The following is a 17,943-nucleotide window of genomic DNA, read 5'->3' as shown; positions in this document are numbered from 1 at the left end:
TGGGGCAGGAGAGTAAGATTAGCGAGGTTAAGGAGTTGGATGGTTGAATGTGGAAGCTCAAGGTAAGAAGAGGAAAGAGAAGAAAATCGCCATTTTCATGGGCATTTGCTCTACCATGAGCAAGCACTGTGTTACATACATGTGCCTTTTATATGTCATCTACATCTTTCAGTGAATTATCCTATGAAAATTAACTATAAGTAAAGCCTATGAGATTGAGAAGTCCTGTGGTTTCTTCTCCCCTCTCAAATGGCAGATATCAACAGCGAATTTCCTATCAGAGACAAATCACCTGCAAGTAACAGGTGTGTAAAGTGGCAATTGTCCAGACACTGGTGAAATCAATAATGGTAACTGATTAAGTCTCCCAAGTAGTTAATTCAAATCTTACTATATGAAACTAAAGCTTACTTGTCAGAACATGAAATGCTATCAGGCAAGGAAGGGACTCTTTGCCCAGCATCTAGTAGATTGTGGGGATTCTAAGTTTATTTATTTTTTTAAATTAAAAAAAAATTTATTTTATATTGGAGCCTAGTTGATTAAAAATGTTGTGTTAGCTTCTAAGTTTAAAAAAGAAAAATTTGCATCCTTAACAAATGTTCTGCTTTGACATCCAATGGAGAAACACACACAGTCCCACTACACCTGAGTTTTACATCAAAAACCACCTTCTGGCCCACAACTCTAGCTTGGATTGTTGTTCAGAAACAATAACCTCTAGTGTTAGTGAAACATGACATATCTGGGATTTGGGTTATTGGGCCCAATGCTCCGGAAAGGAGCCACCAAACTCAATCTTCCAAGTGAGACAGATTATTCCATGGCAAAGATTACTCGTTATTTATATGCTGGGTCCCAAACACATATACAAAATCCATGGCTTCGGGCTTCCCTGGTGGCGCAGTGGTTGAGAGTCCGCCTGCCGATGCAGGGGACGCAGGTTTGTGCCCCGGTCCGGGAAGATCCCACATGCCGCAGAGCGGCTGGGCCCGTGAGCCATGGCCGCTGAGCCTGCGCATCCGGAGCCTGTGCTCCGCAACGGGAGAGGCCACAGCAGTGAGAGGCCCGCGTACCGCAAAAAAAAAAAAAATCCACAGCTTCTTGAACTGTGCTTGCTGGTAAACAATATGGAGCCTCTCTGGCTTTATGAAGAACCCGTGAGTCTCATCACTTGGGAGCTTTAAAAACACAGATGTCAGGATCACACCCCCAGAGATTTAAATAACTGGGCTGGGGTGCGACCTGGACATCAGGATTGGTAAAGCTCCCCGAAGAGTCTATGTACACCCAAAACTGAGAAACACTGCTCCAGACTTTTAAAAGTTAGACAAACTTTCCCGGGTACCTGGTAATCTAGTTACGATGCAGATTACGATTCGGCAGGCCTGGGAGAGCGCCTGAGGTTCTGCATTCCTAACAAGCTCCAGGAGATGTTAATGCTGTTGATTCACAATCCACCCTTTGAAAAGCAAGGCTCTAGAGAGGTAGGTCTGAGTCAGAAGCACATTCCAAACAACACCGCTTCACATTCTCCTGCCTTCTAGAATTTTAGGCCGATGACTACTGTGGTTCTTTAATGGGTCTTGCATCCTTGCTCTGGATTGAACACCTCACCCTCTTATCTTATCAAGGCTGCTTTATCATCAGGCACAAGAGGTACAGGGTGCAGGGCCTTTTCAGGGCCTTTGGAAAATATTGAGCCCTGAAAAAGTGTTATGGAATCAAAAACTAAAACTGCAAAATAAAAGCTAAAAAAAAGGTTCATAACGTGTCCACAGAATGCAACATTATCATTTTCATTAATTGTCTAATTTAATATTCATGCAACTTCTTTTATATTGAAAAAACTAGAGGTTACTTTTTATAGCTTAACAAGAATTCCTAAGTAAACAGAAGTGCTGAGAAATCACAGGTAATTGGAATTAAATGATTTACTCCATAGGCCAATAATTTAAAAAGCAAACTGTAGAAACTGCTTTTCATTCTGGCATGTGGCATGTGGGTCTATTTAATGTTTGATATGATGAAGGGTAAGACCTCCAAAAATAAGACTCCTCAGGGCTAGAAAGTTCTTAAAATGACTCTACTTCAATTGCTTTTCATTTATGCTCATAACATTCAGCCCAAGTCACAGAGGCAGCTCCCAAAGCTTTTTATGTCTCAGCACTAAGACAGTTTCCTGGCACACAGGTCTCCAAGCCAGCTAAAGGCATATATACATTATTACTCCTTCACTGTAGTGGATACCTGTAGCGTTTAAGGATTTTTCTTTACTTGTTCTAATTTATCCAAAACCGTGTGGCTCCTTTGGTTTTATTCTTTTACTCATGACTCAGTTTCTGAATATAGGAACATTTTAAATCTCAGCGCTCCAACTCAACAGCTAAGAAAGGCTTTGCAATCTTTTACTACAAACGGTCAAAATACTGATGTCTGCTACAGAAATGCAGGCATAAGGATCACTTTTGACAGCCCTAATCTATGGAACAGCATGATAAATGTATACATAAAAGAGAAACTGGTGCACAAGAAATCAAAGCTTTCTTCAAGTTTTCCAGTTGCCACTTCATTCCTGGCATTTAGAAAGTATTTTTTAAGCAACGCTATCCCTCCTATAGAAACCTCATCTCCTATAAATTGTCCTTTTGAAAACTACTCCAACCTGATAATTTGCTGAAGCAAAAGCCCATCTCCATAAATTATAAATGGATTGAGAGAAGCACCTTTTGGATAAACTGGGCATCAACAAGGCTGATGTTTGTGCACTGAAAAGCTATGGAGATCTAAATTCGGAGTACGACAATTTCCCCTCAACCTGACAGGTTAAGAGGGCAGAAGAAATCACCACAAAGACATTTAGGGCAGATAAAAATCCTGGACAGCCATCAGGGAAACTGATCTGAGCTAGTGGTCCTCAAATGTCAGTACATGAGCAACACCTGAAGGTTACATAAGACTTTAGGGCCTCACCAGTGCCTATGGCTTGGTGAGATCACACCGGGGCCCAGCCAGGTGATTCTGATGCACGTGACAGTTCATTCTGAGGTCTGGTATTACAGATGGAAGAGAAGACAAACAAGGGTTGGAACTTGGAAAGCAATGACATTTGGGGAATTTGTCCTTGTTAAACACTGCATCATCAAGGGCCTAGCCCAGTGTTTGTTGAATGACTATAGCCTCAAACCTGTATTTAAATGTATGCTTTGTGATAATTACTTGCTGTACTAGATAATTCTAAAATGTAAAGCTTGTAGAACTTTTTATACTTTTCTATAGATATTTTGAAGAAGAGACTGAAATTAAGACAGGCAAAGCTGATGGAGAAAGGCACTCCAAGTGGAGAGCACAGAATCCGCCAAAATGGGGAAGAAGGAAAAGGATCAGTAATTTTGCTTTCGGTGAAGGAAGCATGCAGTGCGGGTGAGGTAAAAAGAAAGAAGAAGAATTGAAGTGGAAGAATTTTTAAAAATTCCTTGACCTCCTCCTCCGGGCAGTATTGGCAAAAAATCACTCATGTCACAAAAGCCTCAGTTTTTCTGACCTATTAGGCTTAAACCTTAATGTATTCTTGCCTTTCCTCATGTATTCATTCTCTCTACCAGCTCCTCACAACTCACCTGGAGATGCAGTGTGCAGGCAATTCTTGTGTAAATATTTGCTATAACTATCAAAGTTTTTGGTACATTCATCTCAGTAATATATAGTTTTGATAAAAATCACTATCTTTCCTCCTGGACAGTAAAAGCGTTTAAAGATAATTACCCTAATAGAAAAACACCACCATCAACAAAAAACAATAGTACAATGGGTGTTCAACAGATCAGCTACTCTAACATAAAACTTTTCATGGTCAGTGTCACATACTCTGTCTTCCTTCCTGTTACTATGGAAAAAGTATCAATGCTCCTAGCTAAGGCCAAGCTTCCTTGTGTGCACTAGATCAGTGCTACTCTGAGTGTGGTGAGCTTCCTTCACTGAGAAGTCTCACCACAAAAAACAACGTCAGATGAACTAAACTGCATGCTTACACAGTTGATTTAGTTTCCAGTGCAAGTCGATGGTGGACAGGTGCCACCCTTTAGGAAAGCTGACAGACAGGCACAATGAGAAATACTTGCTCTCATCCCTACTTGCCTATCCAAGGACACCGTTCCTTCACTTGGGCCTGATTTCTTTAGCACCATCAATATTTCTCTTTTCTGTGCCCTTCTATCAGTAAACCAACATGCATAATATTCCATATTTAGAAATGAATCCTAGTACTCATATCTCCTTCCAGATATAGCTCCATTTCTCTGCTCCCTTTTACAGCAAAATCTTCTAAAGAGCTGATAATTATTGCTTTCACTTTCTCAATTCCCATCTGTTCGCAAATTCACTCTAATAAGACTTTCATCTCCAACACTCCATGAAACAGCACTTGTCAAGGTCACCAATATCTACACCGCACTGCCAAATCCCAGGGATAATTGTCAGTCTTCATCCTCCAACCTCCCAGCAGCTCTTGATACTCCTTCCTTCATGAAATATTTTCCTCATACGGTATTATACCCTTCTGGTTCTCATCTTTCATCACAGGCTACTCCTTTTCAGTCTCTGTTGCTGGTTGTCTCTCAACATTCTGGCCTTTGAATGGTTGGCATGTTCCAGGGCCCAGGCTTAAGTAGTCTTCTCTTTTCAATCTATACTTTCTGCTAGGGTGCTCTCATTCAGTTTGATGGCTTCAAATACTACCCAATGCTAATGACCCTCAAATGTATGTCTCTAGCCTTGACTTCTTCTCTGAGCTCCATACAAGCATGCCCAGCTTCTTCTCCTACATCCCTACTTGGGTATCTAGGAGCATCTCAAACTTCTGTTCAATACAGGATTCCTCACCTCTCCCACCCCTAACGCTACTCCTCTCTCAGCATCTTCCATCTAAGTGAAAGGCACCATCATTTGTCCTTCTGTTCAGGCCAAAATTCTAAGAGCTATCTTCAAATTTTTTTCTCTCTTGCCCACAGCCAGTCATCTGCAAGTCTTATCATCTCTGTCTTCAGAATTGATCTTCTCACTACCTTCATTGCAATCCACCTATTCAAGCCATCATCATCTCTTACCTGGACTGCTGTATTAAGCTCCTAACTGGTCCTTCCTGGCTTCTCTCTTGTCTCTCTACCCCCTAATATCTGGACCCTGTCTTCTTCCAACCTCATTTTTACTTGTTCCTTCCCTCCTGACATTTCTGCCACACAGTCTTTCAGCTCCTTGAATGTGCCGTCTTCACTCTGACCACAGGGCCTTTGTATATGCTATTCCTGCTGATAAGAACAGTCTTCCTTTGCTATCTGCCTGTTAACTCCTGCTTTAGATTTCAGCTCAAGTTTCACTCCTTCAAAAAAACTCCTCCTATCCTAGTCCAGAACAAAGATCCTTTCATAACCCCTCTCATAGAACTGTGCTTTTTATCTCTATGACATTTATTTTTACACGTTAGACACTGGAAAATATGTACTGAATGAATAGGTCAGTGAATGAATAGATGACCTTCCCTAAGAATCTTTGATTCAATAAATCACTTATTTGCTACACAGATCTCATTTGAACGCTAAACTGGTGAAGGCAGTAATCAGCTAAACAATTCAGGGTTTGGTGGGAAAAAAACACACACAAAAAAGTATATGTTTGAAGCCAAATGCACACAAGATAAACAAAATAAGGGCCTGAAATTTCAGCTGCAGGGCCAGGGAGTTTTTACTCTTCTCTGTAAGTAAGTCTGTTACAAGATTTATCTCCTTGAAAATATGTATAAAGCTGTAACTTTATTTTTGTACTGTATTTTGCAATGTGTATGGAAGGGGGTGGAGAGAAGCTTGTCTCAAAGTGTCCTGTATTTTTGGTACTTAATTTTCATCTCCCTTATGTTCTCTTTCTCAGATTGAGCAGTTGTCCTCATCCTACCAAGAAATTACAGTGGACAGGCACAATAGAGCTTTGCAAGCAGGCAGAAGTCAAGTTTCTTATCCTTGTGAAATTTAGCCTGGACGCACTTACTACGCTACACAATGTGAGACATTCAGGTAGAAATAAACAAAAGACCATACTAATCGCCAGGTGTCTGTAGTCACAGCTTTCGGCAGGACTTCACATAAAGCAGAGAAGCTACAGGATTTGGGACAGCACAGTTGACGGAAGAAAGTTAAGGGCATTTAACTGACTTGAAAACACAGGAAGAAAGGACCAGCACATAAAATAACATATTTTGCGGGATGAGCTATTCAGTTGAGTTCAAGTGTAGGGCAATGGTGACTTCTCGGCCAGTTACTATAAATTTGACACGTATTAAGCAAACAAGTGGGTAGTAAAAGTGGGAGTTCAGGTTGAAATGCCTCTTTGAGGGGCCCTTATCAAATATTTGTCTAAGAAAGTTAGTATCATGGAAGAAAAGGTGGTCAACTTCAGGGACCTAGATCTAGCTTCTGCAACTTGCTTCTATACAGTTTAACAAAGTAAAAACTTTTTCCTTCCAGTGTGTGCTCTTTAACATATTTAAAATATCTTTAACATCTTTCAGAAATTTATTTTTCTACCAATATTATTGAGGTTAATAGTTTTTTACAGATAAGGCACAAATAGCTAAAGGCTTATCTCTGAACTACATTGCATTTATAGCACAAGAAAGATCCCACAGGCTTTCATAATTTGAATGGGAAATGGCTATGGCAGTTAAATGAGGAGAGGAGAGGGAAACTGAACAGCAAAGAGCAGGTGGTCTGTTCCAACTTGGCAGGTGCTTTACCAGGCCCTGGGGTCCTGTCTGTGAATCAGGTTGGATCTGCCACAGCCCGTCATCGCCAGTGGAAAAGTAGTGCCAGATTCCTATCGGCACTGACTTGGGTGGCAATGGAATGATGTTATTGCATTCAGCAAACGCTTATGGCCTTTTTTCTTGGGTTTGCTATGGGACTAATCTTCTGGTTAAATGCATTACGCAGAACTCATCTCTAACAAAATCATGTTCCTATTTGGTTAACATTATAGATGAAAATCTTGAACATCATATGTTTACTTGAAAACAGAATCTAGACTTCCAAGTCTTCTACCCACTCATGTGACAATAAAGTCTTCCTAAAGGGAGTAGAGATTTTTAGGTGGGGCAGAGCGTGATGGCATCTCATATCAAAAGCCACATGGTTGCCATGGTTTTCAGAAGCTCAAGCACCGCCTTTGTACAAAAGGAACAAAATGTTAAATTTACTTTCAGTTTGAATTTCTGCCACTGAAAATTCTTTTTTTTTTTTTTTAATAACAGCTGCTGGTTTTCTTTCAATTTAATTAATTAATTAACTTATTGGCTATGTTGGGTCTTGGATGCTGCGCGTGGGCTTTCTCTAGTTGCAGCGAGAGGGGGTACTCTTCATTGCGGTGCGCGGGCTTCTCATTGCGGTGGATTCTGTTGTTGTGGAGCACGGGCTCTAGGTGTGTGGGCTTCAGTAGTTGTGGCTCGCGGGCTCTAGAGCACAGGCTCAGCAGTTGTGACTTGCGGGCTCTAGAGCGCAGGCTCGGTAGTTGTGGAGCACAGGCTTAGTTGCTCCGCAGCATGTGGGATCTTCCCGGAACATGGCTCGAACCCTTGTCCCCTGCATTGGCAGGCGGATTCTTAACCACTGCACCACCAGGGAAGTCCCCCACTGAAAATTCTAATTCAACTCAAAATACCCCTCTGCACACAGGGCAGGCAGAATGGCCAAATGATGATGCTGTATGATGATGATGTCAGCAGCCTGGACCCCTTCCCCTGTGGCTCCCTGGACCACTCCATAGCCCTTGCCAGGTATCCGGAATATTTGCTCTTTGGTAATAAGGCCAGATACATGACCAACGGCTCCCACTTAAATCTGTAGCATCTGGACATCCAGATGAAGAGATATTTGATTCTACCCACAGATACCAAACTAAATATGCTAAACTCCAAAGAGAGCTATTTCAGGAGTCTCAATTAGTCTTCAAAATGGAAAAGCTGTTTCTGTACTTATGTAAAATATAATATGCCATATTATACTGTTTGTTACTTCACCAAGTTTTTAAGACAGCATTTTAACACCTCCCCGTTTATAAATGTATACTGCAGCAGAAGCCATATTAGGCATATCTAATCAAAATCAAACCCGATTTTCCTGAGGCTGTTACCACCATCATATCTGGGCATCTGGGGAGGACATACAGCGTCCTTGGCCTATGAATAGATACCTGGAGAATCTAACCTTCACCCTAAGCATGGAAGTGCTGGGGATGGGAGAAAAGGAAGAAGGAGAGGCAGGCATATGTGGGCTTGAAGGAAAGAATGCTTATGAAATAGGGTAAACTACAAGTGTGGAGATCAGGCCACTTTCCTAAAAAAACTTCATCTTCATTTTGTATCCTGAGATACTAGAGGCAAGAAGGGTGACAGCAGATAAATCCATGACACTGTGCCCTCCAGGAACAGCTCCTGCCATTCTGACCATCCCCTACTCTCCTTTCCTAACTCCTATTCATCCAAGTATTGACCTCAGATCATTCTACCTCCCCCGCCCCCCGATATGCTTAATACAAGCTAATCTAATCAACTCTCAGAGATTCACTTTTACATCAATAACTTCCCATATGTCTGTATCTAGTTCTGAACTTCCTTCAGAGCACTATTTCAGCCTTCTGCTGGTCACATTTCTCAGGTGTGTAACAGGATCTTCAGTCTTCATGTGTCCCACTCAAGGGTCATATCTTATTCCCAGTGCTCAGTACATGGGAGATGCTTAATGGATTCTGCTGAGTTAAAATGAATTAAGAAAGATCAGAAACGACTCAAGTGTCCAGCAACAGGGCTGGTTAAATAAACTATGGTACGTCTAGTTAATAGAATATTATACAGCTACAAAAGAAAAAGAAACCATAAATGAATGAGGAGCTTTCTATGTGTTGATTTGGAAAGACTGCCAGGATTTAAGTGAAAGAGAGGTGTGCAAGGGAGTTTATCTATTGTGCTACCTGCTAGGCCCTGCATAAAGGAACAATGGAAGGACATGTAAGAAACTAATAAAAGTGGTTACTTCAGGCTGGGGGTAGGTGATAGATAAGGTAATGGGAGGGGGACTTCTCAAGGCATACTCTGTTATACTGTTTGATTTTGAACTATGTTAATATATTACCTATTTAAAACAAATAGTAATCATTAAAAAAAAAAATAAACAAGCAAAAAACCAAAAAATGAGTGAGAAATTAATTCAGAGGCAAAGAAAAAGAACTCCAGGATTTGGAGGTTTCAAACTTGAGATCAAAGTGAAAAGACTGTTTTGCAGTCTCCTCTCCCCCTAAGCAATGAGCTGCAATTATTATCAATGTAAATGTCTTACTTGTTAGCCACCAAGCGCATGACAGTCCAGTCCTTTGGGAACATCTCTGGGCGTATCAATATTCGGAACACAGTAAAGATCTGCAGCAGGAAATCCTTGGATATGGAGGAAAGAGACAATTTTACTGAGTTATTATAACTGTCAACACACACACACACACACACACACACACACACACACACACACACACAGTGCTGTTGTTACCATTTCCAAAGCAATTACAGAGAAGGGAGCCCTATTTCAATAGTTTACCCAGGAGAGGGAATCATTACCCTTCCCATTCTTAGCACCCAGCTGGTTTGCTACCCTCCCCAAATGTTCCTTTTTCCTTCTCTTTCTCATGCACAGTGGAAATGACTTTTGGTTTTTCTTCACAAGCTCCAAAAATGTAGGTTTTAGAAATAAAATGGAAAACTAGTTAACAGAAGATTAGCAGGGAAATGTATTTTCTTTCTTCTATTACAGTGTCCTAAACTTCAGAACTTTTCAACTCAAGAGAACTGTAAATGGTCCTGGTTCGATTTTGCTTTCCTTTAAGTGGGTGTCAAAATTTAGAAATGTTTTGCTTAAGATGATTTTACGTTCATTAAAAAGGATCTTAAGCAAAAATCCCATATTTCTTAGAGGGCATTCTGAAGATGCAGTATTAATGGGATGCATGCAGGTTTATAGAATCTGAGGGTCCTATGCAGAATAAATAGAAATAATGGATGTGCGCTAAGCTGAGCCCAGTGACAAGTCCTTAGAAGCTAAGAGAGTGTCAAGGTATTCTTCACAGAGATGCCATACCAGGGGGAGTGGTATTTACGGAGATGTTATCTTTAAACAGATCACCTGGAAACACTCTTGACAAGAAGCTATTGCCAGGCATGGAAATATTTCTTAAAACGTTACAAGAGATAGGTTCAAAGTGCTGGAGCACATTATACTTAACAAGGAATCAAGAAGATAACACACCGCAGGTAATGAAGAAAATGGAGCTTGCCCTACTCAAAAAGAGATTGGCACAATCTAGCTATCATTTAGATTTATTAACTAGAAAACTTAAAAATTTTTTTGTAACTTAAGTACTGCTAGGAAAATATATTTAACAATCTGATTGAAGGCAACAGTATGGTTTTGCTTAGAAAAAACACCCCAAACACATGAGTTTTATTTATCAAACCCAACAATAACATAACAATACATTATGTCAAGCACGTAAGCTGCTTGAACATAAGATTACGATTGTCACTCATACCATCAGAAGACAGAAAGATAGAATCTAGAAAACTAAGAAACAGGTGGGAGCTGTGTGTGTGTGTTTACATATTCTAACAGCTTTGATCAAACCCATAAATATTTTGACAAGAATTTATTTTAGCTTCTTTGGCTTCAGCACACATACGTTGATGTGTAGTACGTGCCATGTGGAAACATGCCCAATAGGTCATCTTTCTTTAAATGGCAAGACAGATCCTCCCTGTGTTGTCAGAATCACCAGTTTCCCAAATGTATTCTACTACGGGTCAGATAATTTTGGAAAACACCTCCCATTCTAGCCCTCCCTTGGGATAGGAGGTCATTAGCTCACTAAAACTGTGAGAAGCCCTTTTTAATGCATTTCTAAAACTTATTCCAAACGGTTTTCCGGTTGATTCTTTTGAGTTTCCCAGACATGAACACATATAATCCCTGAGAAAAATGATGTTTGCATTGTACCTTTCAAAGTGTTACAGCTCACTTTAGTTTCCTGTCTTGTTGCATTTGCTTAGATAGATATTAAAGAAAAAATCATGAAGGTGGTGAGTTGCTTGTTTTTTCACAGTCTACAAGTACTTAGGAATAGTTTAAATAAATTCTAAAATACTGATGTTTCATCTTTTCTCCTCCAATCTTTTAACGGAATTGGAAATTGGAGGCAGCACCCTTTGTGGGGGGAAATAGGAGAGTGTGATGTCCATTGCACTGAGAAAAAAATTGGCTGAAAAATTGGCGGCAGGAAGCAAGATATCTATCTTCTGGGCTAGCAAGTTGGCTCATTCTTTTGTAGTGCAGGGGACAAAGGTGACCTTATTCCAGGTATAGGAGCAGAGACAGACAACCTGTTTCTGTACCGTCTCATTTTTTTATTCCCACTTATCTCACAAAATATAATAAAAGGCGTGCCAGCATGGGACCTTGTGCCAATGCTTATGTATTGACATCAACCTTTATTTCCCTGAAGAAAACTTTTCAGTGTCTCAAGTAGGTTTCTAAGCTTTATCTACCTTTACAGAACCAAGGACATTCATTTGTAGAAACCTTACAATGAAATAAAAGAACATTATACTGAGAATCAGGAAATCTAGATTGTAATCCTGCCTCGGTCATTAACTGGCTCAGTGACCTTGTTAATTTATTTAACCTCTCTGGAACTGAGCTCTGAGGCTTTATAATGCAGGGGCTTTAAGGTCCCTTGTAGTTAGAGAAGATTAAAAATAATTAATATGATCACGTATCTATTCATACAGTATGCAAACATGTTTCTTATTTCTCAACTGTAGGCTAATCTTTTAGCAGATGGTAACACAAACACCTTCCACTGTGGTACTTACATGTAATTTAGTTCAGCAAGTATTTCTTGTCAGCTGCCATGCGACAGGTTACATTTCAAACTCAGTTCCAATGTTTTAAAGCACTAAGACCTGAACGCTAGATTCAGCATCCCCTCCCTTCCCTCCCCCAATACAATGGTATTTCCTTGTCTGTTCTGAGTACTTTTCAGCTCTGATTATTTCACTAAACAAGAACTTCTGCATAGATATGTGAAATTATTTTGCACACATAACGATAACTAAATAACAGATATTTTTATAATCTAGAAAAAGAACACTGCTGTAATAATACTCCTGTTTGGACAGCACACAGAAATAAGTGTTTCATATGCCATCATTTCAAAATTGGCTGCCTGGGAGCAGTTTCTTTTCTGTTTGTTTACTTCAAATAGCACAACATGGTTACTTCACTGTATTCCCGGTAATTATTCAAATAAGGGCTCAAAATAAAAAAAGACAAACAGGGAGGTGTTACTTTACAGAAACACTTTTTCTGCAGTGTAAAAGGTTCAAGTAAGAACGTTCATATGAAAACCTTCAAAAACAATAAAAATCTCACATTCAAATAGAAAAGAAAGCCGGAGCAGTTGTTATGATGTTACATTATCATTAACACTTATTCATTTATAAATATCGGGTCCTTTAATATGTGCCGGGCACTGTGTAAGATGCTGGGGACACCTAGTGGGGTAAAATATACTCTTTCATTTATTCATGCAATAATATTTACGGAGTGCCTGCAACATGCCACACCAGAGTTAAGTTAGTTGAATGTGACCTTTGCCTTCCTGGAGCTCAGAGTTTTGTGGGAGAGACGAATGCTAATCTATTTACGCACGTGGTACAAACTAGGATACATCTGAGGGCCAGGTATTCCACACAGAGGGAAGGGCACCTCCAAGCCTCAGACTCAAGACAGAGGTTGCCCAGGCTGCAAAGGGGAGTGGCAAAAAATGGGGCTGGTAGGTAAGTAGGGATAAATAAAAGATGGATAGGGACTTCCCTGGCCGTCCAGTGGTTAAGACTCACGCATTCCAATGCAGGGGGCGGGGGTTCGATACCTGGGTGGGGAACTAAGATCCCATATGCCTTGCAGCACGGCCAAAAATTTTTAAAAAAATTAAAAAAAAAAAGATGGATAGATAAATAGAAAGATAATGATAAATAGGGACCAATCAAAGGTAAATAAATAAATACAAGGTAAATAAATCTCATACCTTTTCCCTGGTAAGCAGTTTGGAAATTTATCCTGAGGGCGATGTGGAGACACTGAGGGGCTTTATGCAGACATGTAAGAGGATCAAATTCTGGTTTTACAAAGATTTTCTGACTACAATATATAACACATTGTTTTGTGTTTACATGTACTATAGTATCAGAATAGCACAGATAGAAATCAGGTGTATGAAACAGAACTGGGGAGGCACAGAAGGAGGCCTTTTGAGATCATGAAACTTGAGTTAAGAGATTTGGGAAAAAAGCATCATGAGGTATGTAGACAGCCCGGGACACTGTCTCCTTATGTCAAGAGCAATGAATGGGACAGAGCCTTCTAGATACACATTTCCTTTACTTATGATTTAGACTATAGTCAACCTTATTTTAAAATTTTGCCACAAATTTCAAATGTGTAACACCCTTGATGCAAGGTCTGAATTCAATTAAAGACTGTTAATCATCGTTATCACATTGAAACTAATATCCTTAAAATTGACTATTTAAGTACATCATGCAAAAATAACTCTCAAATCATCCTCAATCCTCAAGAACTATAGAACTATTTTTCTGTAATAAAATAAAGACTATAAGTTGAAATAACTGTATGGAAAAAGATGGCTTCTGAAGCAGGCAGACATTTATTATGACAGTTGATTCATTCAACAAAGATTTAATGTTCCAGGCTCTGTGCTTAGGACACAAAGACAGAGCCCCTACTCTCAGAGAGCCCATAGTCATCAAGAATACAAGGAAACAACAAATAATAACATGCATTGTTGCACATGCTGTCACAGAGGGGGACTGTAGTCTATGAAGGCTTCATTTAAAAAAACTGATACCTGGGCCGGATTTTACTGCAGGAGCTGAAATCAGGGAAGGGATTAACGGGGTACAAATTAGGCAATGGAAGTGAGGTGTGGTGGAATAGGCATTTCAGGTAGACAAAAAAAAAAAAAGATCCAGAGGAATTAAAAATTATCTATATGGTTTGTTAGGAATATACAAGTAATCGTAGTAATCTTAAGTGACTGGAATGAAAGGTATTTGGAAAGGGATGGAGGACAATGAGGATGGAAGGTAGACTGAAGATAAGGAAGACTTGACGAAAAGACTGGACTTTGTCCTGCAGTTAATGTAAAGTCCTCAGAGTTTTAAAGTTGGCTTGAGACTTGATCAGATATGATTGTTGAAAGCTAGTGGGCCAGTATAAGGGAGACAATGAAAGGTAATAATAATGCTGTACATAACTTCCAGAACATGTACACTGTCAGGCTTAGAGCAAGATCACCACAGTTCTATATGAAAAGTCACAATCAACAAAAAACAGGAGTCTTACTGCTCTCTATATACATAAAATGCCAGGGATATGGCCCCAGTAGAAGGTAGGTGTATAATAAAACATTACTGACTACAGAAGAAGGAAAAAAAACCCTAATCACTGCTTAGTTTTTGCTTTTGTTCACTTCTAAAATAATGGCATGTTCTAGAGAAGGAAGGAAACAATGCAGAGGACCAGCGCTCAGGTCCGCGCTCCTACACACTTCAGGTGACGCTGTGACTCACAAGTACTTGAGGACCAAGGAGAAGAAATGGCCTACTGTTCACGATGCTGAAAGCCACTCCACCGGTAACCCTGGAGACACCCAGGTTCTCCAAGCAAGAATGAAGTTTAAAACTGCACTAGGCTTAGCAGATACTTGAGAATTACAGACTTTCAACTTTCATTTTGATTTAGAGACCCATGGGGAAATGCTAGGCCAAATCTCTCTTTGAATTGATAAGAAGAGAAAAAAAGCAGTGATGCTAGGAATAAAGAACCAAAATAAGATTAATTTGAAAATCTCAATATATAATTTGTCAGTATCAATTAAGATTAAAATGTATATATCCCATGATCCAACAGTTCTACTTCCAGAAATTCATGCTACAGCAATAAGGGCACAAATCCATAGAGATATATGTATCAAGATGTACACCACAGGATCCTTTCTAATGGCAAAAATCAGAAACATCCTGAATGCCCACTAAAAGGGAAATAATTATGGATCATCATATAATGAGATTCAGAAGAATGAATAATGTACTGGGCTATATAATGTCCATGGTATATTACTGTGTGAAAAGACGTGCAACCAGTATGAACAGTATGATTCCATTAAAAAATGCGTGTGAGGATACAGCATAGAAAATAGTCTATGAGGATACACCCCTATGTGTTAACAGCAACTATCTCTGGGGAACAGAATCATGTGCGTGGAGGAAAAGAGGACATACGCTTTATTACTTTAAACCAATAGGGTTATGTGGGATTTTTAGTGTCTAATCCCAATAACAGTTATCATTTTCATTAATATCACTCTATTAAGTTGTACCTTTCCTTACTGATCATTCCCTTATTTACTCAGTTTCTAACCTAAATGTAGATACAAAAATCCCCCCCCCCCAAATCCCAAACTCTCCCTCTGCCAATTTAGCCTTTTTAGACGTCCTCACTTCATGAATAGAACTACCTCATTACTTTTAAAGAGCTGACGAAGGAAATGTTATACAATTTGATAGCAAAGATTTTCGTTTAGGGAAGTTTACTGAAGTGTAGGCAAAAGCTGAGTTTAGCTGCCTGAGCAAAGAACTGAGATGTTAATAGAATTCCTAGCCCTCGCAATTACTTGGGAATGATGATAGTATCAATCTTCATCGCAGGGGGTAGTGAAATGAGATGCTGCAAGAAAAGAGTTTAGCGCTGCATCTGCCTCATGGCTGAGGGAGTGGGGCTGGGGAGGTACTACGTAACTGTTAGCCATTATCACTCTTGTTGCTTATACATATCACACTCATTTACAACTTATGATTTAGATGCCCCGATAACATTAAGGCATTAACAGAGATCGTTTTATTAGTCTTGATATTCCCAACATCTAGCCAAGGTGCTCAAGAAATGTTTACTGAGTCAAGCAACTGACATAATAAAATAATAATAGTGCTTACCTCATGGGGTTCTTTTCAGGATTAAATGAGTTAATATTAATCAGCCTCTTAGAACAGCACCTTACGTGTACTAAGTTCTATATAAATGTTTGCTGTTTGAGGTCGTCAGTTCCTTTACCACAATACCCAAATCCCACAGTCCTCTAAGACTTTTGGTTTTATAATACATTTGGCAGCAAAACCTTACCCAAACTACTCATAGTCTTTATTTATCCCACCTAGAGCGAATATTTTATTTAGCTGCAGAAATACTGAGATGTTTGATTATACAGTTGACCCTTGAACAACATGGGTTTGGACTGTGCAGGTTCACTTATACAAAGATTTTTTTCAACAGTAAATGCTATAGTACTACACGATCTGCAGTTGGTTGAATCCGTGGATGCAGAGCCATGGATGTGGAGGAAACATGGATAGAGAGGAACCACGTGTACAGAGGGCTGACGCTAGGCTATGTGTGGATTTTCAACTACACATAGTTCAAGGGTCAGCTGTAGTTGCTACCCCCAATTCTACTGGAGGTGCTATATGATACTATACAGTATATGTGCCATATTATCTTTCTGAAATCTCAAAAATTCTGATTTCTGAAATACCTTTGGTAGAAGGACTTCAGACAAGGGACTAGAGATCAGTGCTATCATCTTTAGAAAATCTTGTAACATAGATTTCAGTAGCATAAATACGGATACTTGACTTTGAAGAAAACTGAGAACAGGAAAACTTTACTTGTTAAAAGGTGGTATCTGAACTTTTAAAATACAGATTAAAACCAGCTGACTAATTAGCCTTTAGTAAAATAAATGCCCTCCAGTCTGCCTTCACTCCAGTTATCCCCCTTCCATTCTTACACTGGGGAAGGCGTCCTTCCTCCCAGTCAGTCCTTCCTCCCGGTCAAGGCTAATTAGGTCCCTCCTGCTGCTTTCTTAGAGACCTCCCCCTGTGAGTTAGGACCTCTTTTATCTTCAATGTCTCCCTCTCCACCAGCTCTGATCATTTTTATTTAAATATGTTTAAGTCTCCTCCATGATAAATATTCCTCTGACATCCCAAGTTCTCCTTCAGTAGACACCTTATACTCCTCTTCTTGAAACACTGTCTACATCCACTATATCTTTTTCTTTTTTTTTAATTCCTCAGTCCATGACATCTTGGCTTCTACCCTCACCAATGCATTGAAAATGCTCAAGTTCACCAAACATTCGATAATTCAATAGTGCAACCAGATAGGTCTTTCTTAACACAAATGTGATCATGTCTGTCCCTTCTTAAAACCCTCCATAGTTTTCCAATGTCCTCAAAATAAAGTCTATGCACATTCACAGAGCCTTATGTCTTCCTCACACTGTACAGTCGGTCTATCAACCTACGAACGTTGCCTGAATGCCTACAGCATGCTAGGCAAGTTCTGGAATCTGAGGATACAGCAGTGAACCAGCCATCGTTTCAGACATCAAGAAGTTTATAACCTAGTAGCTAGGAGTTGGGGATACACGTAAACAAATAAACAAAAATATTCCAGATTCTAATAACCGTTATAAAGGTGGAATGGCAGCTGTGGTATGTCAGTTAGGATATTCAGGTGATGTTTTAGTTGAGAGATCTGAATGTCTCAGCCAAAGATGGACAGCACACTCCCACCCAGCTCTCAGCTGAGACCTCCCTTGGGGAGTTCTCCTCTAGCCTTGACTTGGGGCTGGCAGAAATTCCTAGATGCTCCAAAGCACTGTGTGCTTACTCTGTCTTCACCACTCTCATTTGCCTATGTTACTGCCCATTACCAGTTT

General features: G+C 39.8%; 1 protein-coding gene across 15 annotated transcripts in view; it reads right to left on the bottom strand.

Moving 5' to 3' along the window:
- The window catches only part of DOCK4 (dedicator of cytokinesis 4), a 480,689-nt gene that overhangs the window by 73,199 nt on the left and 389,547 nt on the right, over positions 1–17,943 (bottom strand). For all 15 annotated transcript variants that reach the window (XM_089917502.1, XM_089917504.1, XM_089917506.1 and 12 more), the window contains one exon: positions 9,378–9,472. In XM_089917502.1, coding sequence (XP_089773628.1) covers positions 9,378–9,472 — 95 coding nt within the window. The remainder of the gene's footprint in view (positions 1–9,377; positions 9,473–17,943) is intronic.

This window comes from Delphinapterus leucas, chromosome 9 (genome assembly GCF_059928025.1).
Source record: "Delphinapterus leucas isolate spDelLeu-1000000601 "Yukka" chromosome 9, BTC_Dleu_Yukka2, whole genome shotgun sequence".
NCBI lineage: Eukaryota > Metazoa > Chordata > Mammalia > Artiodactyla > Monodontidae > Delphinapterus > Delphinapterus leucas.
Note: the sequence above shows the minus strand (reverse complement) of the source record. Positions and strands in the feature narration are given on the sequence as shown.